Genomic DNA, 26,777 nt, shown 5'->3' with positions numbered 1-26,777 from the left:
CCTCCGTACCCAAATCTCTAAAAACGGGGGTAAAGGAGCTGATCCAGATTTGCGTTTTAAAAAAAAAGCTTTCTACCCCAAATCAGCACTTTTAAAACAGGAAGAGAAATAGAGGGATATGAGGCATGGGTGATCTGTTTGGTATTTTGAGCAAAACAATTCATAGACATGTTTTTTATATTTTTTTATATATCTGAAACCTATGCTATTGCCTAAAAATAGCATGATGGGTGCACTTTAAGTTTATCACAGGCTGAGTTACTTAACTTTATTAATACTATAATAATCATTTGGAAACATCACTTTTGTCAAATAAAGACACACAACAGAGATGTACAGTGAAAACCTTTATTAAGTGTTCATAATTCATATATTCTTAAAGGAATCTCTTTTCTGGTTCTAGATTAACCTCCTCCATATTTGCTAATTGCTTGGTATCTATAGAATATTTATTTACACAGAAAAATATCCACAGGTGACGCTGGGACAGCCTTACTTATCCATAACCACCACATTTCACTCCTCAGGCACACCAGTCACTATACATTATACTCCAACTCCATCATGTTACCCTGTATGTCCCAACAAAACAAAGCGAGTAAAAGGGGAGTTAAAGAGAGAAAAACGGAAAGAGGGAGCTGGAGACAACGACAGAGACACACACATTTAGCTACACGACAGAACAATTGTGTGTGTGAGGCTGGCATATTGGTTCTTTAGGCCAACTATAATAGCACATTCACACCAACACTCACATGTGCATGCACTCACTCACACTCACTCACACACAAACAAACAGACCTTCCATACACACACACATACAGAAGCACACTCACACAGCGGCTATGAGTCCTGCAGCACACAGTCCTTATAGCTCCATCACAGTGTAGATACCAGAGACTATAAAATATCAGATTTCTTCTCAAACTGAAGCGCTGTGCAAATTTAGCTAGCAGGGCATTGAATGGATTTAGTTAAAATTCCTAGAACATCTTTAATATTCACTGTACATACTTTTAAATACAAGTTTTTTTCTCTTTTAGATGATAATATTCTTATACAAAATATCTTAAATATTTTTTTTCTTCCATTAAATGAAGTAGAACAATGGGGTGTATGAGCAAAAAAGAAACTTCAATTTTTCATTGTCAAACTTTACATATGAAACACAATAGATTTACATCAACTCGATAATATCTGAAAATGAGCAGTTTCTTTTTTTTCTCACAAATAAAACATGACACACATTCTGACGGTGGTACACACGGCTAAGTGTTAAAATAGTTTAATACTTGTAATTACAGAGTTTTTCAATGTTTTTCTTCAAATGTACTGTATGTGCGTTGAGCTGTGTTTGTGCATATGAGTGTGGTGGCTTGTGTTTGTTTGTGTGTATGTGTGTGTGTGTCTGTGCTCGTACTGCAGGTGTACAATGTCAACCCTGTGCCTTCTCAGGTAGGTAATGGGAAGTCTGTATACTTCTCGGTAGAATAACAGTCTCTGCCCCTGCCATGGTCTATGCAATGTTGTGCAAGGGTGAGGTCTGTAGACACATTGGGGTAGAAGTGCATCGGGCTCCATCTAAGTGCTGGGGACGATTCGGGGACGGCAAGCAAAATGGATGGACTTTGAGGGTAGGGTACACTGGGTATTTGGCAGGTTGATGTGAAAGGCAGGCTGGCTGGTTCCACAGAATTCCTCTCCTCCACAGAACTGGATGGCCTCTCTCCGCTAAGCTGATGTTGAGGGTTGACGGGTACTTCATGAAAACAGACACATGGAAATTCAGGGACCTGAGGGAAAGAGAAATATTTTATTTTTTGCAAAAATGCATTTATTTCCTTGAGTGCTTTGTTCTTTACTTGAGTTTTTCTTTTTCATACTACTTTAAATGCCTGCTACATTTCATTGAAATGGGAACTATTGATTTTTCTAAACTCTTATTATATTGGTTAAAAAGGCAATTTGCTTAGTACATTTTCCTGAAAATACTCTTTTTATTGAGCAGAAATATGTATGTAGCAAATGTAAGAATAATGTAATTAGTAGTTTTACTTGAGTAGATGATGTGATTATTCCTCTACCACTGATATAAATGTAGTTGTACTTCTATTTGAGTATTGAGTATATTTCAGTAAAAGTAAAATATTGCTATTTTTTTTCATTTACTTGAAACTGACGATACACTATGGTATTTTATTAAAGTATCTGAGTACTTGTTTTACTGTCTGTTGAAGGGGGCTACAGGAGTAAAAGAGTGATGAAAAGTGTCAATTATAAAATTAATTGACACTTTACTGGGAATGTGGACACACATCTCATGGTAATCAAATATAAAAGAACATTGATGATGATGATGATGGCCGACATAAGGTCATTGATTGATAGATGGACATATCTAAAGATGTTCATTATGTTAGACCTTACTTACCTTAAGATTTTGGTTAGGCATTGCCTCCCTCTGCAAAAACATAAACACAGAGTAAAAGATAAAAGTGCTAACACGGTTCTCAAGGTCGGGCTATATTAGACTCCCTTGTTCACATCCTTCCCTATGACTGGTTGGGTGTATTGCACACAAACACCAGTAGATGGCACCAGGGATGAGCTAAAGTGTATTTAACTGTAGTAAAATATTCATATTAATAGATTTCCCTGAGCCCTAAACCAAGGAATGGTTAATCAATGAAGCAGAGAGGCTTTTTATTGACTAGTTAAGTTATCAATCTTAGCATTCAGAGTTTCACCTTTTAGATCTTCATCTTGTTTTATTCTCTCAAATGTATCATTTGAATATATCATATATAAAATATAGATTGCATTTAGCTCCTGTGAGATGTGGTTGTATTACTATGTAGAGAATAGTACCAGCTGCATGCACAGATGGTTTGACAATTTAACTAAAATGATGAAACATATTTGCTTCTCTTATAAGAAAGTGACATTTCAAGCACCTTCCGCCCCTTTCAAGTATTGTCATATTTTCATTATTTCTTCTTCTTTCTCCACACTTTAGTTTGATGGGTTGTTGGTTGCCCATGCCTACCTGGTTCTATTTCAATCTACATGGCATGGACAAACTAATCCCATTTCCCTCTGGGAGACATACCTGGATCCGGGCCTTTTCACAGTAGACCTGTGATAGTAATGCAGACATTGCATATTCATGGACACACGCCAGGCCATTTCCATGATTAAATCATGAAAATGGGTCGGATATTAAGATATTCCAGCTGTCTTTGGATCTTAGTAGCGAGCACATACAGTATGTGACTTGAAATATAGGTATAACATTTAAAATGAACCTTAAAGGATGTTAAAACCCCTTTACTAGCAGAACACCAGTAAAGCGGTTTGTTACCTTAGTTTGGATGCCGTCCGCTTGAATCCTCTCAGCCTTGACCAAATATACATTGTTTGACAGCAGATTGCCCTGTGAATCTCTGTGTAAATGCATTTAATATTACAATATTTCACTAAGAGATGTTAATTTAGCAAAAGAGCAAACAAATTGGAATGGTAAAAACATGTCAAATTAGGTGGGAGAAAAAAAAGTTTTTCATTTATTGCATATATGGTTGCAAAACAGTGCTTCTTTTCAATGCCTCAATATTAGTGCACATAGTTGTCTTTTGATTTATTTTAGTGTAATTAACACTTTATTAAAAAGTTAGCTCATGTAGCCACTTTTTCCAAATAAATGTATATCTTTCTACATTTAGTTTAGTTTTTATAAAGGCTGCATCAAAACTTTACTTCCAGTGGATGAATAAAAGAGTGCACAATTCAGCTTAGCAAGGTTGAAAGTCACATGGTTTGTGTTAGATGAGAATACTATTCTTAAGAAAGTTGGACCAGATGCACTTGTTTACATTTGAACATAATATTGGCAATTTACTGAAATGCAAGTCAGGCGTTATTGTAATGAGCCCAAAATATAATAATATATAATATAATTGACTTTAAGTGTATGCTTTTTGCTAGCCCACTATTGCAGAAATTACAAGAGTGCACTTTTAGGGCAAGTTGTCTTGTGGCCAGCCAAAAACAAACTTAATGCACATAAGTGACTCTAAGATGTAAACCATTATGCAAGCTACAAAAATAATAATTGGAAATTCACTGTAATCTGTTTCTAGATGCATGTTTTTTGTATGCGATAATTGTGTAGAGATATTTATTATTTTGAAAAATAGATTTGGTGAGGAAGGTAGCCTTAAGATGAAAGAAGCTGTCCTACACCATATATGAATCACTTTAGGTTCACATGATGGCAAGTATAGCAGACTTGTTGAAGACATTAAATCCCAACATGTTCTGAGCCTGGCTTTGAATTCCAGCACAGTGCACAGGCCAAGAGTACATTTCCGAAAAGAGATCAATAAAATATCACATATTGTCGGATTAGATAGTATATTCTCACCCTTGCTCTCAGCCAGCAGCTCTTCTGACATGAGTCCGTCCTGCCGGTTCCCGAGGACGAAGGCCAGGAAGGAGAGGATGAGAGCGTCCAGGATGCCCATGATGGCCAAGATGTAGGCCCAGCGCACTGAGCAGGCTCCCAGGCTGTATTTGTCCGTCTGCTCCCCGCACATCTTCCGCACCTCGTCACTGTCCCAACCATCAGGATAGATGATACAGCCCAGCACCAGACAGACACCTAGTGAGAGGAGGGAGTAGGAACAAAAGGTATCCACAGGAAATAGATGAGTTTGGGGAGGGGAGTGCAGTGTAATAAATGAGGTCAGAAATAATGACATTTTGTGGGGGAAATGAGAAAAAATGAAGAAGAAGAATGATCATTTCAACTGCTTTTAAAATCTCTACCCAAATGTTCTCCTCTCTGGAGGTTTCGCTGTGTTTGTATTGCACTTATCACATTGATTGTCATTGACTCCCTTAGGTAGAGATTAGTCACTAGACACAATGTGGAAAAGCAGTAAAAACATCAGTAAACAACCACAGCCACACAATAACAGCAAGAGTATTTGAGTGTCGTCACTGTTCCGATTACATCAAATGTCTTGAAAAAGGCCTTGGATTTCATCACATTCACATAGTTTGCTTGTTTTGTTACACAACGTCATGCCTGCCTCTCTCCTTGGATTTGTATTAGATTTAACTGGCTGCTCCTCATTCTTAGTTTTTGCCCAAAGGCTAAAACCTCTTTCATCTTTAGTTTGAAAGAAATTCTTCTCTGAGGTGATGCTGCGGCAGAGCAGTATACGGAAAAGAAAAAAAGAGTGCCCATGCAGTGGTGCCGCCTTTCTCTCTCCCTCTTTAGATTTTTAACTAAGCTCCTCATTCTCACTTTTTGCCCAAGGGGAAAAATCTCTCTCATCTTCAATTTGGATTAGGTTCTCCTTTGAGGTGATGTTGCAGCAGAACAGCAGAGGACCTGGAAAAAGCAGCTGACTGCACAATTACCCGGAGTGTATAGCACATTAATAATAAAACACACTCCCTACTTCTGATCCACAACTCCTCCCTATAATCTTTCTCCCTGTACACTACTTGTTTGTGTTCCAGGCTTTTGAACATTATTTTGTGACTTCAATGAGTTTGCTACACTCCTAATCTGCATTTGAAGGACCTGCATGCTGCTTTCACTTTGATGCCTTTAAACAGAAGTGTATGTTTATATAACGTATGGATCATTTTCCTTATGTATCTTCTCTCTACAACCAAAATAGAAATCAATATGCTCTTTACTCTCTTCTTATGTGCATACACAGGCTGCTCACACTTACACATTAAAACACTCACGCTGCAGTTTGTTACAGTAAGGCCGCAGTCTATAACAGTGCCCAAAGATATCAGTGGGTGTTGAGAGATGTTACAGTGAGAAATAGAGTGAAATAACAGAGAGCTATATGCTGCAGAATCACTGCATACCTAACATAGCAGAGCATATCCACTCCTCTTCTACCTTCCCCCCCCGTGGCTCTGTCATAACAAATTCATATTCACGCCGAGGTTCAGAGAGCAAGGACTTTTATTCAGGCTCAGATGGACGGATGGTGGAGTACTGCAGTGACCTATTTCAAGCATTTATATGCCATTTGGCAGGGGAAACATTAGTTTACATTGCAATGTGAGCAAACATGTGATAAAGCAACATACATTTGATTTGGTGATGTTGGTGTTGTCAGGTTGTGATAAGGCTAGCATCACAGCCTGTCAAACGTCATCGAGAGTCTATTACATGATTCAGTTCCTGAGTGAATCACTGAGGCATAGATGTACTCTGTCGCCGGTGACTGGGTCCACTTGTGTCCTATCGCTAACAAGTCTCCACTGACCGTTTATAAGAGTGTGTCTACAGAGAGTAGGTCCTGACGTGGCAAAGCGTTAAAAAAATTGCGGCAGTGTTGTTGAACAAATCCAACTTGAGTTATGTTTTTCTGAAAGTGGCTCAAGGCAAAAGCAGAATATCTTCAGTCCAGCACATAACAGAGACAGTCCTCACCAGTGTCTTCATGGTTGGTTCAGCCTTACAAGATTTTTGAAAGTTGACACAACATATCTGCCTTTCTCTGTCCTTGATTGAACACCAAATGACCTACAACCCAAAAAGTGTTTAAAGTCCACCATCCATAGCTTGTAGCAATAACAAAAGTAGCTTGCTCGCTCAGATTTTTTTTTAGGAGTGGTTTGCTTTGCACTGAATTGTTGGGTTTATTTTTATAGCAGAGAGGACCCTAACATGTTCAGACTGGGTTGGATGGAAAGTGATGAAATGAGATAAAACAATAGAAACTGTATTAGAAATATAACATGATAATAGAACTGACTTTGACCTTTGCTCTTTTAAAGGGAACTGTCCATCTTTAGATGGCGCTGAAAGCTGAGTCATCAGTCAGCTGCCATGTTATCAGTCGAGCTGAAGGGGAAGCTGTCTTTCAGTGGGGGTTTGAGAAATGGTCGATAGTGGTACATAAATCATGTTTTCAACTTTGAACAATGAGATTCATCCAACGGTGCTTCTACTAACTGCATGAATGCTTTGCATATTATGGGTGTTTATGTAACAGCTTAACAGAGGGAGTACCACGGTATACAGCTTTTGATATTATGTAAGTCAATACATGTTTCTACCTCCCTCATGATGCATTTACTACAAAGGTAACAAAAGCTTTTCTAGATCCTTCTGGGTGTCTCCTGTACGCCATAATGAATATTACATCAGGAGGAGATAGAGGAGGCACACACACATCTCTGGAGAAGGTGAGAGAGAAGGGTGCAGGAAAAATACGAATAAAATATATGTGATGAACGCTGAAAGCATCAAGGTGCAGATACTAAAAGAGAACAAAAAAAAGATGTCATAGTTCTGGATGCCATACAAAAGATCTACCCCAATCAACTTGTGGGGATTATCCCAACAGAGGGAGCCACATATGCTGCTCCTGCTTCCAGAAACAGCTTGTGGGTAGGGGAGGAGACCATGTCCCATCAAAACACTGTAACGGTAAGACTGGAGTCTTCTAATCCAAAACCACAATCTTGCATGCCCGCTCCAGCACCCATTCACGTAACGAGGAGATTACCTTTTTCACACTTAGGCAAGCATTACAAAAATAAAAATGATGTATTGCAATTTTGTTGGAAAAGCAACATATGTACTTAAACTAATTTTAAAATACTTCATGCATGCATATACATTTACGGGTAATATAGTTTTTGATAATATATCAGATATGATCTGGGGCATTACGTTCAATTAACAGTACTTCTATGATGTTTAGGAAAAATAGACAACATGGATGCCAAATGCAGATCAATACTAATGTTTATATACTTTGAGGAATGCCAAAATGGGGACTTGAATTTAAGTTTTGGGTAATAGAAACCCCATTATCTCATTATCTGTTGGCATCAGCTGGCGTCACCCCCTCTCCACTAGAGCAGAGCTTCATGCTGCAGTGATAAAAGGTAGCAGCAGAAATAGCAGCACACCTGACAGAATGCAGCTGTCAGTGGGGGTGGAGACGAGATATTAACTGACTACATTATCCTACTCTTTCCGCTTTGCCCTTCTCTCTGTCAAGCTGGAGAGCAGCAGACAGGCTCGGAGAGAGGAGAGACAGATCATTAGGGACGGGCGAGGCAGAGAGAGAGGAGAGGGGGTGAGAGACAGCCCCTGTGTGGCCGCCAGCAAGTACCCAGCACCTCACGTCATAAGCACTGGCTACCATATGCTGGAGCCCCATGGCGGAGCTATTCTCAGCGTCTACTCCTTTTTGTGTTTTCCTCAAACTATCAGTAAGTCTCTTTTTCTGTGAGGGGAGACCTGGACTGTGAAATGCGTGTTGGCTCATCACAGCTTATGTAAGAGACGATAGGTAGGGCAGATCAAGTGTGAACAGCTCGACAGGGGAGTGTGAGGGCAGACCAGCAGATGGTTCAGAGCCGTATGATGGCACTACATTTGTCAGAAGCACATGGGCTCTTTTTCCGCAAAGAGACAACTAAATCCCATTGATACTAAAATAATCCCATTGCCGCCTATAAAAAAAAGTGTGGCATTTGCAAGAAGTGACTAGAGACCCCATCTGACGACCAAAGCAGACCATTTTGTTTGTTATTTGCAAAAAAACAGTTACTGCATAGGATTTCATCTGCCTCCATAGCATCTGGTTATTGTTTTCACTATAACTCTGTGAATGCAGTCACATGTCTGGGTGTGTTGTCAGTGTTTCAGTATGTCATTGATTTCACTGGGTGGCAGATCCAACACTTACACATCTGCAGTACATTTAAGCAGCCATGAAAAGGGATTCACATTTTTTAACTCCCACAGTCCTTTGTGGACCCCATTTTCTTCTCCATAACTGTGACATACTAAATTATGCATACACACATCCCAAACTGCAATCTCACACTGCATATGGATCCAGTTGTATCACACACACAAACACAGACAGTCATGCTGGTAAACATGCCCCTCTTTGTGTAAATGATACACTGCAGCTGAACATCATTTGTCACTTCTCATAGTGACACATCTTGGCGCTGGTGAGTGTGTGAACTGTCAGACTCTCTGGCGCATGAGCCCGAGGCAGTGGCATTTAAGGTAAAAGTCAGCTCAAAAAACTAATCAGCACAGACGCTCAGGGAACAGCTTTGAGTGTTTATCCCAGTAGGGTGTCTTTATGAATATGCATAAGTAAGTTTGCTTTAATGTTTCACTCCCACAGGTGAAATGGTGACCTGAATGAGGCGCACTCTTACTAGTTTAGTTCAAAGGGTTCTTTGTGCACTGCGGTCTTTTATGTATCTGTAATGAGATAGTCACATCCAAAAAGAACAAAATAGCAGCTTGTGATTGTTATTCGTTGGGTAGTAGTGTGATCCATAACCCCTAAAGACATGATTTATCTGCGTTGCTTTTACCAGCATTGGGACTGCTCAGGCCTGGTGTGACTGTGTTTGGATGAGTCAGATTACTTAGACTAGCACTTAGTGGGATATAAATGGGATCGTAAAGTAACCTAAAGATTCGAGGATCAATGGTTGACGTCAATGGCATATTACATTCTGCTAAGTTTCCTCCAAGCACTTGAATGCACCAATAATATTGAATGTTAGAACATATGTTAAGCTCATTCACGCCTTATAGTATTATTCAATGTTTTTGGGAAAGACTAAATCAAGCTAATCACGCTCTTTTTCTTAGATGATACTAACTTTATGGGAAAGTTTTCTAAAACTGTTCACTATGCCTAGGAAAAGGGCTGGCAATAGCATCAAGCATGCTTGTTTTTGTAGTAAACAACTGAAATATACAAATTACCAAAAGAAAAAAGCCTTGTCACTTAAAAATACACTATTTATAAGAATTTTAGTTTTGTCTGCAATTTGGATAATTTTGTCAGGTGATAAATGACGTGTTGTGTTTTCTGGGATTAAATATGACGAGTGTGTCGGAATATAAAAGTTGTTCATAATTCAAGCCTGTGAAAGTCTGAATTGATCTCGCTCTGCAATCCTTATGTGTTAACCCTCAATATGCTACATGCTCTATAGGCTCTGCAGTTATTTCTGGTATTCTTCTGTTTGCACTTGCAGGCTATGTATTATGTAGGCTTCCATAAGAGTGCATTTTCTGGTCTGTGATTGGTCTTCCTCATATCATTCTCATAGCCAAATAAAGAAAATATGGTTCTTGCCACACTTCGGTGAGCTTTATGCAGTCAAATGATGAGGGTGTAGTATGAGACAGATTAATCTAATCTTTCCCATGACTAGTCCCGACTCTAATGAAGTGTGGTCTGCATCAACCCCCTCTTCCTCAAGCTGGACCATCGTCACTGCTCTCTGGCTCTGAAAGATGAGATGGCCCAAGACTTTGACAGTAATATGCCGTAATTGCATCAAGATAAATGAGGCAGTTAAGAGTGTATAATCTATATAGTGGGACTAAATGGAGTGAGAAATGTGTCGCCACTTAAGCCTATTTCTTGCCTGAGCTTTATGGGGTCAAAAGAGAGACAAAGAAAGAGGATTATAAATGTGGGCATGTCACAGAAACAGTCTGTGTTACCTTGTAGGTGTTATAATACAGTCAGTTGTATGGCTTTAAGTGCTAAAATAATAATAGTAAAACGTATATGGAGTGAGAGTTTCACACAAAATACACCAAAGATAAAGATTTGTTTAGACAGCCGGCTGGACACAAGTTCTCCAAAATTTCCCAGAATACAGTGGAAAATAGAGCTAATTCAACTTTTAAAACAAACTCTTAACTGTCTCCCCAGGAAGATAAGAAGCATGCTGGTTGAGATGAGCTGTCTGCAGTCCAACTCTATTTCTATCTCAGTTGTTGGCAAAACTTGATGGTTGCTGGAGGGGAGTAAGAAGCTTCTAGGCATCCTCTTTATCCCCAAATATTTCGCAATTTTCTGCACAACAAGCACAAAATGCCAACAACCAACTTATCAATTAAGTTAAAAAGATAAGAAGGAGTAATAAATGAATCTTAATCTAATCATGTATGCCCTGTAATAGAATATGTCTTGGAAAATGTTTCCACATGAACATATTGCAGTGTTCCTGTTTGCTGTAGGAATCGACTTCTCCACAGGGAATACAACTCAAGAAGAACAAGAGCTTTAGATATGTAACTAACATGAACTGATAAAGACAATTCTCTTTGTAACACAAGAGGGTAAAATATTGTTCAAACTGATGATTTACTCAAGGGTACAAAATAATAAATAAAAGTTAAATGTAATGCCATTGAATAGCAATCATTAGTCTAAACAGGAAGTGATGTTAGCATACGTAGCATTAGCCTAATATAACCAAAAATAACCGAAACTTGAAAGAAAATATTGCCTTCAAAGTCAGTAGTAATCACGAAGTTAAGAATACATAGAGAATATCGTCTTTAAAGTTTAGCTAACCTAGCTGGTGTTAGCTAGCTAGCATTAGCTTTGTCAGTTAGCTTAATTGTCAACATTACAGCTAGCCTAGTTGAAAGTTCGTATATGTATCTGATAAACACAAAAAATGCGCTCTTCTTCTTTCCTCTCTTTTGCATTGTCTCTGTCATCTTTAAAAAACTTTTTTGAATTAAATCCTGTGGCCTTGGTGCATTTCCAGACAGTGTGTGTGCTCTGACTCTTAATGTCCACACAGAACATCCGATGAGACGTTGTCTCTTGATAAAACATTGATTAAAGTTGGCCTCAGAAAGGAGAACAGGTGAAGCAGGACATGTATCGGAAGGACACAGTGTGCTTTGAAATTATCCAGTGTCTACACTTAAGTGCTCTTAGGTTGACACAAGAGTGAGACATGTGACTCTTTAATGAATGTAGCACTTCAGGTTAAAGCAGAGGTGTTGATGCGGAGGAGGAAGAGGAGGAGTATTGAGGGAAGAGTACAGCTTAAACCGCAGTGAGCAGGCCGGGGTGGAGGGCTAAGGTAACAGGTCCAGATGCAGCCTGTACCTAGAGGATAAAGATTGGCAAGGGCAATGGGGATCAAAAGAGACCTTTTGAATTCTCTATGAAAATACTGACTTGGCCCACGGTTCAGCGGTGATGCAACAAACAGCCTCTGCTTCAGCAGGGCTCTCTCAGTTTACTCACAATTCACTGAGCAACAACCAATGATTATTGAATTACCTTTTACAGCCAATGAAATGAAATTCCATTTAAAATGCACAATTCCATTAATACTCCCTCCAGCCACTACTTTCCAACATAAGAGTGCTAGCTTTACTTAAGCACAAACTACTAGCTGACATAAAGTAATCTATTGTTGTTTTATATGTCTTGCATATTCCGTTGTCAAAAATGATTATTAGTTTAATTAGTAAGGGTTAAGGATGATTAAGCCCCTGTCAATGACATATTATCATATTAATTGATTATTATTATTATTCATGTATAATAATTATGAATGTTAATGTCGTAGTGGGATAAGATTGTTCAATTGATAACAGCATGTGGTGTTTTATAAAATGAGGAATTAAAAATGCATTTCCCTCTGAAATGCATAAAGTAAAATCAATCATCAACTACTTCATTATTCTACAAATGCCATAAACAAATATATGCATTACTGGCATTACAATACAGAAAGTTTTATTTTCATGGGTCACAGTGACCTTGCACCCCCCCTCCCTCCCCATGTGGAATACATCAGCCTCCTCCTCACCCTGAGCTCCACTCTGAGATCACAGGGATTAGTTAAAATATATAGTCCGCACCCTGCAGGGCTACAGGGACACGAAACACAGGGGGGTCATGCTGATGCCTCGACTGGCCTTTACAGTTCGTATTCCACAGCGCGACAGACTTACAAAGTGCAGGCTAATTAATCAGCATGGATTTGTTTGGTTTGATGTCCAAAAACAGGATCTCAGGGTGCTTAAATAAAAATAAAAACCGGTTCTGGCTACACAAATATGCATAACATTAGCAAAAGTGCCAAACAGCAGCAAGGCCTCCCTGTGAATCTCTAACTGTGCTAAAGAGACTTAGCCATGGTATGTAATTACTGGAAGGAAACACATGTACAGTACATGCATATCAATGAGTGTGTGTTGAATATGTATGAAGGTGTGTATCCATCATCCATCCTCTCTTCCTGCTGTCCACCAGCAGCAGGGCTGTGAGCTGCATGGATGATGTTTCCCCAAAGCCTCCCACCGGCTATAATTAGATGGTTCTACTAGCTGTGTATGTTTCTAATTACTAATATTATTGAAGGCTGTTAATGCAGAGTTCATTTGAAACAGATTTCCTGTGAACTAAAGATGTGAGGAAATTTGGCAAGACAGCAAGATGAATAGTTCTTCATTGTCAGTGCCAAGAGAGGTTAAAAGACAGATACACATGTAGGCAGAAAAGAGAGCAAAGGAGTCACAGAGATGAGTTAGTACTCTATAGATCATTCCTGTATCACCCTGATGTCAAGCAGCTTTCTGTGAACGTGTGTTGATTAGTGCACCTGGCAGAGTTTCACATCCAGTTGAATTGATTGAACAAATGTTGTGGGTCAGCACATTCAGCTAAAAGAGAAAACGTGAGAATACCGATCGGCTCTAAAGTCATACAGAATAATTTGTCATCACTTCTCTACCAGCTGCCTGCCACAGTCATGTAAAACTAGAAGAGCACCATGAAACCTATTTCATTGATATAACTCTTATGTTGTTTTCTTATGTTGACATTCTTATGTTTTTGTTATTTGGCGTCACTGGCCTGCTGGGTATCTGACTTGATGTGCTGCAGAGAGACATAACTCCTCGCTCTAAGTCTGTGTCTAGCTGCAGCATCACGAGTGACTGGAAACATTAGACTGTTTCTAACATGATGATGCCCACCGGCAGCCCCCAAACTGTCAGACTGCTGCAAAATAACAAAAAAGGTCAGAGGTAAGATTAACCTCCTGTCGTTGTCTGCAGCTTGTTTTCTCCAGTTAAACATTTATGAATGTTTTCGGAGACTGCATTTCCATACACATTCAGAATACACTGATTGTAGAGAGGGGAGGTGCACTTATGAAGTTACTTTGACAGGCCACATGTAAATTATTAATCAGATGTGGTGTGTTATCTGGAATTGGTACATGTAGGCCCTTCAAATGGTCAAAAATTATTTAAAAAATGTAATGAAAATAATATTGCAGTTTGAGAGTGTCACTGGTTTATTGCTCACATTGTCCGTCCACTTAACATTAGTCCCGTCACACTGCTTTCCAAAGTTATGAATATCATCAATGTTTATCCAGCAGCTTTAAATAATGTTAATGGAGATGGGTTGGCATTTTGTAACAACTTTCCTTGACTGCATTAAAATGATCCATCAAAGTACTTCACAAGGTCAAACCAAATTGAGTGGAACTATAATGAATGCAAATAATTTAGCTGCATTTATGGAGCGGTTCAAGTGAAATCTTTGGGGTAAACACAGTTGAGTTACTGCTTTGAATAATTGCTTTGCTTAAGTAAGTGAGCTCAATGCAGTACGGATGCTGAAGGTCATTTAAGTAGGAATGATGAAAGAAAGCTGCAGAAGTTAGTGGAAGATGAAAAAGCTCTTGCGTGCTGAAATTAATACATATCTTTTTTGAACAAGCATTTTATTGTTTACTTCTTATGGATATAAGCAATTATGAACAAAGCTCAAGAGCATCAAATTAAAGTCAGCTCTGCTGTGCATCTTAATAGAAATGTGTTTAATGTATATGCTAATTTTTGCTTTAAAATATTGTTGTTTGGGAACTTGAGGAAGTTCTAATTCACCAAAGGTGCATATGGACAAAGAAGTTAATCAAGCCCCGGGCCTGATGGTCTTCTTTTAGCATGCAGACAAATGATGTGCATCTATTGTGTTTCACAAATGTTATAGAATGAGATATACTCATACAAACACAGGAAGCAAAGCAAAAGTAGCAGACCCCGCCTTTACCTCAGTCGAGCCCTCCTCTGCTTTTTAAGGCCTGATGGGTATCCAGACGAGTGCTCATTTGCAGCATTAGCTGTGAGCGGGGCACACAGGGGCTGCCGCAGTGGAGAGTGCAGCTCTGTGACGCTGCTCTCCTGCCGCGCTCCAACACTTTCCACCTCTCCATTCAACTAGGCTTGAATGCTCCTTTCAGAACAAGCCTCTCAATAGAGCTAATGGACTATGGGAGTGAAAGCCTAGCGCAGAAAAACACACATAATGCTACATGGAGGGAAGGAATGAGGTGACCCAGTATGTGTTCTCTGGTATCTGATTTTTTTGTTTGTCTTCCAACCTCATACTACTCTCCTTGGCTATCTCTCACTTCTCTTTTCTCTGTATTGTCATCTCTGTGTACACCTTTATTGTCCTGCTGTCTTTCTCGCCGCTGTCAGGCAATAGAAGATTGTGTTGTATTGATTCAACTTGTTTGATCTTTATCCATCTTCAGCCAGAGAAGGTTTTAAACTTCAGGCTTTATTTGCTGTGGCAGCATACTGGTACAAACACTAATATGCATGTCAAATAATATATTTCATAATATACATACAATGGAAAGGATACATTGTGTAATCTTCTCTCTTTAACTTCAAAAAGATGGACATCCTTGCTTACATCCTACAGTACATTTTAGAAGTTTAAATGTCTGTTAAATATTGTATTAATTATTTGATCATCGACTGCCCTCTCCCTTCCCTGATGGACATTTACACCTCCCGCTGCCTCAGTAGAGCCACAAACATTATCAAGGACAGTTCACACCCCGGCTTTCACCTGTTCAACCTGCTGCCCTCCCAGGTGCTACAGGTGTATCACATCCAAAACAAACAGACTCAAAGACAGTTTTTTCCCAAGAGCCATCATTGCTCTTAACACCTGAAATCATGTGAATCAATGTGACTCTGTACATATATCCACATATATCATTACTATTATTATTATTATTATTATTATTATTATTATTATTATTATTATAAATACCATCCATCCATCTTCTCCCGCTTATCCGTGGTCGGGTCGCGGGGGTAGCAGTTCCAGCAGCATTATAAATACCTACTATTATTATTTATTACATTACAGATTTTATTTTTATACTCCTGGAAATAATTACGGCACTTGATTCCTTATTCCTTTATTCCTTATTCCTAAGTATATATGCTGCGTGTATTTGTTGTTTTATGTTGTGATGTTTTTGTTTTTGTTTTGATGGCATCCTTGAAAGGGAGAAGCATTTATTATTATCTCATTGTACATGTATAATGACATTAAACGATTCTATTCTATTCTATTGATTGAAAAAACATTTTTATTTTGAAATTATTATTTTTTTAGGTCAGAGTGCGTTTATTGGAAACGCACAGATGAGAGGTGGAGATAGAGGGGATGGTTTGCAGCATCTGGGCCACCAGCTCTTACTGTTGAGCTATCCAGTGGCCCTTTTTGGACATTTTGATTATTGTTTAAGTCATGTTTAGCAAAATTGCCCAATATTATCTAGCCATATTTTTGAACCATGCAAATGTGCGCTATTGCGCATTCTGAAAAAGCCACTATTAAATACGTAATAAATAAACTACAAAGCATTGGATGTTTCTGAATGCAATTTTGTTTTGCTTATGAATTCTGAAGCAAACCTTCCGTCAGTCAGTCTGACTGCACATTTGTTGACTTTACAAAGCTTCCACCTTGCCCATTCACAAGTATGACTCATATGTGTTTGAAAGGAAACAGACTCTAGAAAAAGGATAGCAACCGTACAGTACATAGACGGAGGAACAAGCGCTGACTTAATTAGGATTGACCTCATAGTGTTCTTAGTTAATTGGCATACTGAAAAAAACTGCAGTTACAGGACAGAACATATGAGTGGGTCACAATGAGCAGGGGTTACAAGTCGAGTCGCACAGGAGGGTGTTTGGTGTGGCGGTAACAGAAAGAGATACAGTGAAGGAGCATGTGCATCTTACTGTGCTCGGCTCTGCAGAAAATAAAACATGCTTACATCTGCATGCCATGGACTTGAGCAGATGCAAAGACAGAAATAGCTTTTGTGAGGTAAAAGAAGGATTCAAGTCCATCTAGGGCAGGATGGACGAAGGAGCATTTCTGCATTTCATCTTTGGCTGTGGTAGACATTTTGAGAGTTGCAACGCGTCCTGGCTCATCAAATATTCAGTCTTTTTTAACATTCCTGGAGATGGTTGGAGAGTGTGTGCCTGCTCTCACTGCCTGATTCACTAGAGAGGAGCTCTATGCTGCAGCGTACATTTGTTATGTGTTTCTGAGTGTTTATACACAACATTCTGACCTCAGCCCAAGGGGATTTGTGAAAGCTGCTGCTGAGAGTGTCTTACACTTATCACTTAAATTACGTATGGCCAGCACACACAGTATGACCTTGAATTTGAGTTACTATGTCTGAATAGGCCTTTTACTAAATGAGACATTGTACCGCTTTATGAAGTCCCAATAAGCCCAATAAGGTTGAAGGAAGTGAATAGTGGATAAAGGAAAAGGGAGCAGCGAAGAGTTATTCTCTTTCGCTTGCACACACATTTTGGCCATTAATAATGTCATCATATTGATCATTTGTACTTCTGATTCAAAACATTAGCTGACAGTACGGGGCCTTTCACAGATGCCACTTGGCCACCTGTCTTCACAGGGCTTGTAATTGAAGGCAGCGTGATTTAACCTTCAGCTATGCGTAATGAAGTTTGACAGCAGCTTCCTCATTAGGCATCCCTGTGCCAGCTTGCCGTGGTCAGGGTCTCTTCTCTTGGCTTTCTCTTTCATCTCTTAGCTACAGAAGCACAAAGCCCAACGGTCTCCTCATTAAAGAGGCTTATTGCATTAATTCAGCCCAACATAGCACACGGAGCTGGAGCTGTTCCAAATAATCCCCCCTCATTTGTGTTTGTTGCGAACAGAAAATCGGCAGCTTTGAACTGCTGGGTTCAGCTGAGCAGGCTGGTGTTCTGTAACGTTTGGTCTCCTTTCAGATGATGGAGGCCTCCACACTGGATCACATTAGCCCACAGTAACAGTGACAGCATGACCTCATCTAAACACTCAACACCCCTAACTTTACCACACACACACACGCACACACCACACACACACACACACACACACACACACACACACACACACACCACACACACACACACACACACACACACACACACACACACACACACACACACACACACACACACACACACACACACACACACACACACACACACACACACACACACACACACACACACACACACACACACACACACACACACACACACACACACACCTGATGGCTGAGGATTGACTCTGAGTCTTACAAAGAACTGTTGATTGCAATTAGTTGCATAGTAGCCTTACCTCTTTGTGTAATTGCTAATATACCAGCCTTATCATGCAATTAAGGGCATGTGTTCTGTGGTCATGCATTCTCAGTTACATTTGCAAATTCATCATCTGTTACAGTCTGTTTTAATCCGTTTTTTAATATAGAAATAGGACTACATTATCCATTCACACTAAGCAATATCATTTTTAGCAATAGAACAATTAATTTCACTAATTAGCTATCACAATTTAAATGACAGGATTTAAAACAAATAATGCACCCATCAAGTTTCTTAATTTCATGTCAATCTTTTCATCACAGGACAGGGTATCTGCCAGTACAGTGATATCAATTCAGATAGGAGGCTATTTGAATAATAACATCAACATAAATACCCTGGTAATTTATATTTTGTTAATCAAATACCTGATTTGATTACATTGGATTGATACAGCTTCTTAAAATCATGTTTTTAGTTGCTAATGGTGTGTTTATACCAGCATAAATATGTTCAATGCATTTTAATAAGTTGAGAAACTCTTCATGTGACTACACCTGAATCTAATGTCATAATATCCCAAGAAACCCATTCAGCACCATGGACAGCACTGCCAGCTCAGCAGTATTGACTCCAGGAGAGATCCTTGATATTTTACTTTGGCCCTGACAATTCAACTGATCAATACAATTCAAATCTAGTTCAAGGATAACATAACAAGGACCCAAAACATACCTATCTACCTAATATCTTGGTTATAGAGTGTTTAGTGGAGCACAGAAAATAATAGGATGTTGTCATATCTAAACACAATACCTCCTTACATCTTGTGAATACAATAATCTCCCATTTCAAGTTCCTTTCCTTTCCTGCACCCCAACCCCCACTGTAGGTACTGAAAGACCCTTACCTGATAATGCCTGCATCCAACCGCAGATCTTGTAGACGGTGGAGGTTCCGAGGAGGAAGAAGAGGCTGAAGCACGCGATGCAGGTGACTATCAGCATCATGGACATACCGATGAAGAAGGAAGCGGCCTTGAACGCGGTGGAGGGGATAGCAGCGAACTCGGTGAAGCTACCCTCGCAGACCACGTCTCTGGAGATACCGTCTCCGACGCAAAAGTGAAACAGGCCGAAGTAGCCGGCCTGCGGCGTATCCACGCCATCTCCAACCCAGTACGGCTGAGAGAAGATGATCACGTTAACAATGCCGAACAGGATGGTGAAGATGGCCCATAGGAGTCCGATGACACTGGAGTTGCGGACATAGTTGGTCTGGTACAGTTTCGCAGCTTCTGCAGACGGTAGCATTGATGCGGCAGATCCTGGTATCATTTTATGCAATCCCGAAAATTAAATGAAGGTTGCGAGCACGACGCGAGGATTTTAACATTAATCGCACGCCCCGTTTTACACAATCATACCCCAAAAAACAGCGAGAGCACGCGAAGAATATATGCCTGTGCAACACAGCAACATCTGTCAGATCAACTCATGACGTCTCATCCTCGTCCGCTGAAGGAGAGGGGAGCTAGAGCAGAGAGCCTGGATATCACGGATAAATCGGATCAAATCAAATACTACAGCAGCACAAACCGGCTCATTTCCTCTTGCTCCGTCTATACCTGAGCAGTGCACATCCCTGCCGCACCGTGCCGCTCACTGATGCCCTTGGAAAACCTCAAAAAAAACTCCCGAGTGAAAGAGAAATGTATTATTCACGCCGAGCGCGGATTCACAATGCGAGATGTGCAAATAAAAATAGCACCAACCGTGTTCTATGATGCCTCTGAATGAGGTTTAATCCGATAACACATTAAATAGTACTTACAATTTAACGCAGCCAACCATTAAAACCATTCACAAAATACCAAGGCCCACTTCACGATCGTTAAACGGGATTTATTCTCCGGTTTATGACAGCATCACCGGGCTGACAGGGATGCTGGGAGCCGGGGAGGGAGGGGCGCTGACTGAACAGACGCAGAGCCGTGATGTACGTGTCTGTTCCGCGTACACACCTCCTGGGTACCGCTGCGTCAACAGCCACAGAACTGACGAAATATGTCAAAAATGCAGAAGAATAGGGGATAGAATAATGTCGAATCAAGTGGTGTTTCGTTTTTTACTCGGGTTAATGTGTGGCGAGTCGTCCCTGCAGTGATACCTGCCGTGTGGAGGCGAGGCTTCATGGAGGAGGTTATGTAACACATGAAGCTGCACATGGTGGCCTGAATAAGCACATGCTGAATACAAAGTATATAGGCAATGAGCAGTGGATTTTTAAGCAAATCAAAGCATAGTGTGCTGTCTTTACCACAGTTGATATAACAAATACTATTAGTTATTTATACTCCCCTTTTCTACCAATTAACACAGAAAGGCAACATACTCATCTTAGATCTAATTGTCATGCAGCAGGACAAGAAAAGCAGTGACTGGGCACACAGAAATATTACCTCTCATTATATGAGGAGCAATAAAGGTTAATCTTTTATCTCACTTATAGCACATTACAACCAACGTCTATGTCCCCTCAAAGCACACCATCAAAGCAATGTGTGAAGCCAGTGTTGTGTAACTGAACAACAGCTTTTTTACCTTTTGCTTAAATTGGTCTTAGACATTTTCAACTTCAAATGATGACTTTAATGAGTTTAATTTATTGGTTAAATGCATTAAATCGCTATTTTGCATCACCTTGCAGGATAATCATGATTACTTCCTGCCAGGGGCGCCGTAAGGGGGCGAACAGTTAAGACGATTCTAAGGGCCCGTGACTGACAGGGGCTCAAACTATTTTAGAACATTAAGAAAACAATGTTTAAGTAACCAATGTGATATGTTTTCATGGGGCCCAAAATGCCTGGCGGCGTCCCTGCTTCCAGCCTCTATTCAAATCATTCCATCTTATTTTTGTGTCAAATACTTTATTTTCTTTTATGTTGCCCTCTTGATGACTCTGCATAATGCCAGTTGCTCATAGTGTCTCAAATAATTACTGATAAAGTTTAGCATTGATTTTTAAAAGCACAAATGGACTGAAGTCCATGTATCAGGATAAGAGACATTAGACTCATTATATCAGAGATCTCGCTGCACTGAAATATCATTGTGCATCTTTGCGTTAATTGTCAACACATGTAGTATTTAGAACATCCTTATGATGTGGCCAATATGGTTCAGCTTGTAGACTTCATGAGAATTTTCAGAGAATACTTTATTTAGATCATTCAAAAAGAAAGAAATATGAAGCGAGGGCCAGACAGGAAACAAAAAATTAAGATATTCTCAAAATCCTGCTGACAAACAACTGAATAAACACGCTGCAACAAACCTACAAGATAACCTCTTTGTCAGAGGTGAACAAATCTATCTTATATATAATAAGAAAGGAACTTATAATAATAATAACTAAAAACTAATAATACAAATACAATGAAACAACACTTAATTGGACCAGGCCAGGCAGCATGTTTGGTTCTTCCACAGGCCCCTGGCTCCTCTTCTGCCCAATCTCAGTGCGGTCACTTTTGTGCACGAGTCGCATGCTTTAGAACATTCTGTACGGGCAGCAGCAGGTTGGGATGCAGGACAGCACCTGAGAGACGGGGTAATAATACACAACAGTTAGACACATCAGCAGCACTATGTATGAGCTGAACATGTTTGACTGTTTTTATTGTCTAATGACGATCAGCTGCAGAAAGGACCAGGTCAATGTTTAATTGCATGTCATCCCTGTCTCACCTGTCCCCACAGCAGGCTGCCGAGACCCAGACAGCCACAGACCAGCCACTGCTGCCAGTTCAGAGCCACACAGCTGTAGAATGAGCCCCCAAACTGCACGATGAGGATCTACAGGAGGAAGGGAGACACAGCATCATTCAGCTAATACGTTATCACTCTACACTGTGAACCAATCCAGGTGTGACGATAGCCCTCGCAGGTTACCTGGGCGAGGAGGGTTCCCAGGAAGCTGACACAGAAGTTGGTGTTTTTGAAAATCCCCTTGAACACGTTTCTCTCTCCGTGGATCTTCCTTGCGTTGATCGCATTGAAGATTAGCATGAGTACACATGTGTTGAACACGATGGTGTAGTGTACAGAGGGCGGGGCGTGAAGGGCGTACAGGGGGTCGTTTCTGCCACTGGCAATGTGAAAAATCTCACCTGTGAAAGGGAGGGTCAAAGTAATAAAGTATTCATTATTAATGAGTAAGTCAATTGTAATCAGCCTACTTTTCAAAGTGTTCTTATTAGGAGGTTTTAAGTGAGTCTGTTTAAGACCATTAAGCTGTGTTTGTAGGAGCCATGATCAATATTGATTGGTTGGCTTGGGTCACATGGGTATGGGTGGCACTCATTATAATCCTGTTCACCTGTGTGAGGTGTGAGTGTGTGGAAGAGAGGGTGACACTGGGCTGTTGTACTTTTTTGTTGACCGCAAAATTACAATTGCTTCTATTATAACAATGTATATGTCTGAGAACAGAGTTTTTTCATTAAACTACCATACTACGAAACAGAGCTTTGGATCTCAGCGAGTACTTTTTTAGCGTGTCATACAACAGCAAACAGGCCCGGCCTCAGCCTCTCAGCGACTTAGTTTGTTTCCTGCTGTCGCTACATTTTGTCACCAAAAAAAACAACAAGCACAAAAGGCGTAAGGCGATCATCATCAAACAGCGCATGGATTAAGGATCTATTGGATGAGAATGGAGATATGGAAATAATTCACTGAGGTAAGCACTGGCTGTTAATAGAGACTGCAGTTTGGAAACCGCATTCAACGCGGATCACAGCCAGGTAAGCCTTACCGTTGAATGTGCACATATTCACCGCTGTGTGTCTCCACTGTATAACTCCGCTCTGCCGCATGGAAGTCGCGCTGCTCTGTTGATGTGGCCATATGGAAATGTGATGCTTTGAAGGAATTGTCTTCCGATCTTTGAGTGTGTTGCAATCAGACGAATGCACTGAGGAAGCTTGAATAATCTGACGGAGAAAATGAGTCAAATAAATGTTGACGTTGAAGGTGTTGAAATGGACTATGGGAAAAGAGAACGCCCACTCACTGCGAAGGCATTGGTAAATAACATCGAAAAACTTCAACGGGAACGTAAAACCAGTGTGAACAAAATAAAAGCACTCATACCAGAAATAAAAGGACACATGAGAGAAAGGGGAAATGCCTCACGTGTGCAAAATCATTTAGATAAATTAATTCAACTGGGTGAAAAAGCCATTATTTCACATGAAATGTTGATTCCTTTACTCCCAGAGGATGAACTGAAGAAACAAAAGGAATGGTTTGCTAGTATCTTGGAATACAGTGAAAGCTTTCAGAGGGACATTAAACAGTGGTTAAAGGAGCCACAAGATGATTCTGCCACAATAACTGCTGCTGTGCTGGATATTCCAACAACAGATGACATGCAAGAGGATGTACAACCAAGTGACAGTGTGTCAAACGTGGAAATCGGAAGAAGAGCAACCCAATCACAAAATTCTGCTTTGGGGAAAAAGTCTGCAACTTCTACTGCTCCGTCTGCATGCCTTAAAATAGAGGCTGACTTGGCAGCTTTAATGGCAAGAAATAAACTATTAAAGGACAAACATGAACTGGAGGAAGAGGAGGAGCGAATAAGGAGGAGAAAGGAGCAACTTCAGATGGAGGAGGATATTGCAGGACACATGGCTAAATTAAATGTGTTGCAAACAGGGAGCATCCTAAGTGGGAAAAGTTCAAAAACAAGGCATTCAGATGGAATGAACTCTTACATTGAACAAAGAAACCTTAAACCACAAGTCCTCTACACTGCTAAGGACAATATAAATGCTCCACAAATGTTGCTAAACCAAAGGGAGGCTAGCAATGACTACTTGTATCCAACAACACGACCTAATAAGAACATTTCACCTTGGTTCCTTTCCTCAGAGCCAGTATCCCATAACAAATCCACTTTGAAAACACAAATGAATTATGGAGATAGCTTGAATGCAAGTGAAGATCAAAACGTTGGGTTACGTATTGTAACCCTTGTTATATTAGCACAGGCGGAGCCCTCTACTGGACTCTATGGGTATACTACCTTACCCTGCGAGCATTCTCCCACTGAGACTTCTATAGACGTAGCCGGCCTTGGGCGGGCCTACCTGAATGCGCGCACATCACACCGTATAAAAGGAGGCCTCGCCTCCTGACTATCATCCTACACCTCTCTTCAGCGAGCGGAATAGGACAGACAGTGCCCTGAGTAGAGGGCTCCGCCTGTGCTAATAACAAGGGTTACAATACGTAACCGAACAACCCAACGTTATATCTCTCACAGGCTCCGCCCTCTACTGGACTCTATGGGTACAGTGGGTGGAGCCCCGATTTAAACGCGCACTGTCGTCCAACAACAACATTCCACCCTACTGCCCCTGACTGGCTTTTCTGGTCAGCAGCTGCTGCCCCACATTCTCCTTTAACCCGGTTGTGACCGAGGAGAAATCTGGGCTGTGGCTGACAGAGCACACCCTGCTGTGCTTACCTCGCAGAAAGTGTGCTCAAAAAACAATGCCGGGGGACCCCCCCCCTACCCACAGACGGATGGGGAGAGCCCCCTCGGCCCCGAATGGGCTTACTACACGCCTGCCTCCCTGAATCCCTAAGGATCGCAGGGAGAGCGCCAGTGCCCATGCCCCACACTCAGACACCGACCCCGTGCAGAGTGTGTGTGGACTAAAGTGTGGAGGGCTACCCCCCTCCTGCCTCCCGGCAGGAGGAGAGCAGCCCTCCAGCCCTGTAAGGGCCCAGCGCGCCCCTCGCCCGTCCCGGGACCCTCAGAGGGCCCGGGAAAGGCGACAGCGCATCACGTCCGGGGAGGGGGTCAGATGCCAACTGACCCACAACCCCCCCCCCCTACAAATCCTGTGTTGCCCCAGCAAGCACAGACGAGGAGAAAGAGCCAGACATGTCCAAGAGATAAAACCTTATGAAGGGGCCTGGCGTCGACCAAGACCCGCTGTGCATATATCCTCCACACTCACACCGTTGAATAAGGCTGTTGACACAGCTACAGCCCGTGTGGAGTGCGCACGAATCCCCGTGGGGCAGGCTCTCCCTGCCTATCCGTAGGCATGTGCAATGCACTCGCAGAGCCAGCCTGCCAGGTGTTTCTTGGACAGAGCTTTCCCGATCACCCCGCCCCCGAAGCACACGAACAGCTGTTCGGTGCGTCTAAGGGCAGCCGTGCGCTCCATGCTAGCGCACGCACCGGGCAGAGGAGGTGCAGTTTAGCTTCCTTGTCCCCACCATGGGTGGGGGAAGACTAAACCCCGCTAACTGAATAGCCCTCGACCTGAACGCACTCCTTAGGCTCTTGGGCACAAAGGAGGGGTTCGGTCTGAGTGTCGCGCCGCGCCGCTCCGGTCACCCCGAATCAGTAAACAGCTCGGGTGCACCGACAGAGCGGTTAACTCGGACACTTTTTTTGGCTGACGTTAAGGCAAGAAGCAAAGCTGTCTTCCACGATAGTGCTTTTAGGGAGGAGAGCTCCAGAGGCTCAAATGGTTCTAAGACCAGAGCTCCGAGCACTAGGGACAGGTCTCACTGCGGGGGTGGAGGCGTGCACTACTGGGCGCAGCCTCCTGACCCCCTGTAAAAACCGCGACATCAGTGGTTGACTAAAGGCTGACCTGCCGCCAAATCCCTCATGGCAGGACGAGATGGCTGCTGCATACACTTTCACGGCCCGTCCACACTACAGCGTCGACAGCGTCGACAGCTTCAATCTGCCCATTCACTTTGAATGGGGTGACGTCACGTTGCCGCTTTTTTTCGCCGAACTGAATTGTGGGTAGCATAGCGGTCCGTCTCCGCCGTCTCCGGCGTCAGAAGTTGAACAATGTTCAACTTCTCACGCCGGAGACGCCGGAGTAGCCAGCGCCAGCCAATCAAATCCCGTTTCGGAAAATCTGACAGCTCAAGCCGTAGCCAATCAAACCGCGTCTAAGCTGGGAGAGATATCCCGCCGTTCATTTCTATATTTCAAAAAAAGATGGAGGAGAAACGAATTATCGCCGTAGCAAATCACCCGGTTTTGTATGACCAGACCCTCTTCACCTACCCGGATACAAACCGGAGGAACCAGGCATGGAGGGAGGTGGCAGAGACAGTGGGTGAAACTGGTAGGTTTTCGCCTGTTTGGGGAGTTTATATATATATTGCTCCCATAAAATCCCCGGGGTTTTTTGCTTTGTATGTCGGGGGCGGGAGATTCATGTGATTGGTTGTTGGTCGCGTTGCTTGAATAACATCCCCAAGCTTCAGACACGCCCAGCTCCAAGCTTTTTTTGAAGCTGTAGTGTGGACGCTCCGTCACTGTGTAATGCGCACTTACTGTCCACCAGTAACTGTAAGAAGGAAAAAAATAGAGCCTAACTCACAAGATAGGGGCTCTATTCTCCTCTCCTCAC

The 26,777-nt window shown here is 41.6% G+C and overlaps 1 protein-coding gene across 3 annotated transcripts; it reads right to left on the bottom strand.

Annotated features, from left to right (window-relative positions):
* Window positions 1-334: 334 nt before the first annotated feature.
* On the bottom strand, window positions 335-20,471 carry LOC117538889 (LHFPL tetraspan subfamily member 3 protein-like). Of its 3 annotated transcripts, XM_034204841.1 has the most exons (4): window positions 19,221-20,459; window positions 4,424-4,660; window positions 2,432-2,461; window positions 1,469-1,793 (listed from the first exon to the last, which is right to left on the bottom strand). In XM_034204841.1, exons 1-3 carry the CDS (start codon window positions 19,645-19,647, stop codon window positions 2,445-2,447), a joined length of 681 nt encoding a protein of 226 aa, XP_034060732.1. In that variant the 5' UTR covers window positions 19,648-20,459; the 3' UTR covers window positions 1,469-1,793; window positions 2,432-2,444. The 3 variants fall into 3 exon arrangements, 2 of the variants coding, with proteins under 2 accessions (XP_034060731.1, XP_034060732.1); XM_034204840.1 differs by lacking the exon at window positions 2,432-2,461 and having other exon boundaries at window positions 335-1,759; window positions 19,221-20,462; XR_004567915.1 differs by having other exon boundaries at window positions 2,432-4,660; window positions 19,221-20,471.
* Window positions 20,472-26,777: the final 6,306 nt, after the last annotated feature.

Source organism: Gymnodraco acuticeps, unplaced genomic scaffold (genome assembly GCF_902827175.1).
Source record: "Gymnodraco acuticeps unplaced genomic scaffold, fGymAcu1.1, whole genome shotgun sequence".
Lineage (NCBI taxonomy): Eukaryota > Metazoa > Chordata > Actinopteri > Perciformes > Bathydraconidae > Gymnodraco > Gymnodraco acuticeps.
Note: the sequence above shows the minus strand (reverse complement) of the source record. Positions and strands in the feature narration are given on the sequence as shown.

Bases quoted from the DNA above. Each gene is read 5' to 3' on its own strand.
- LOC117538889 (XM_034204840.1), bottom strand. From the start codon at position 19,647: ATGATACCAGGATCTGCCGCATCAATGCTACCGTCTGCAGAAGCTGCG. The intron at 4,661-19,220 runs GTAAGGGTCTTT...TCCTCTCACTAG, and splicing joins TTGGATGCAGGCATTATCAG to GTGTCTGTCTGGTGCTGGGC. The intron at 1,760-4,423 runs GTGAGAATATAC...GTTTTCATGAAG, and splicing joins GCTGCTGGCTGAGAGCAAGG to TACCCGTCAACCCTCAACAT.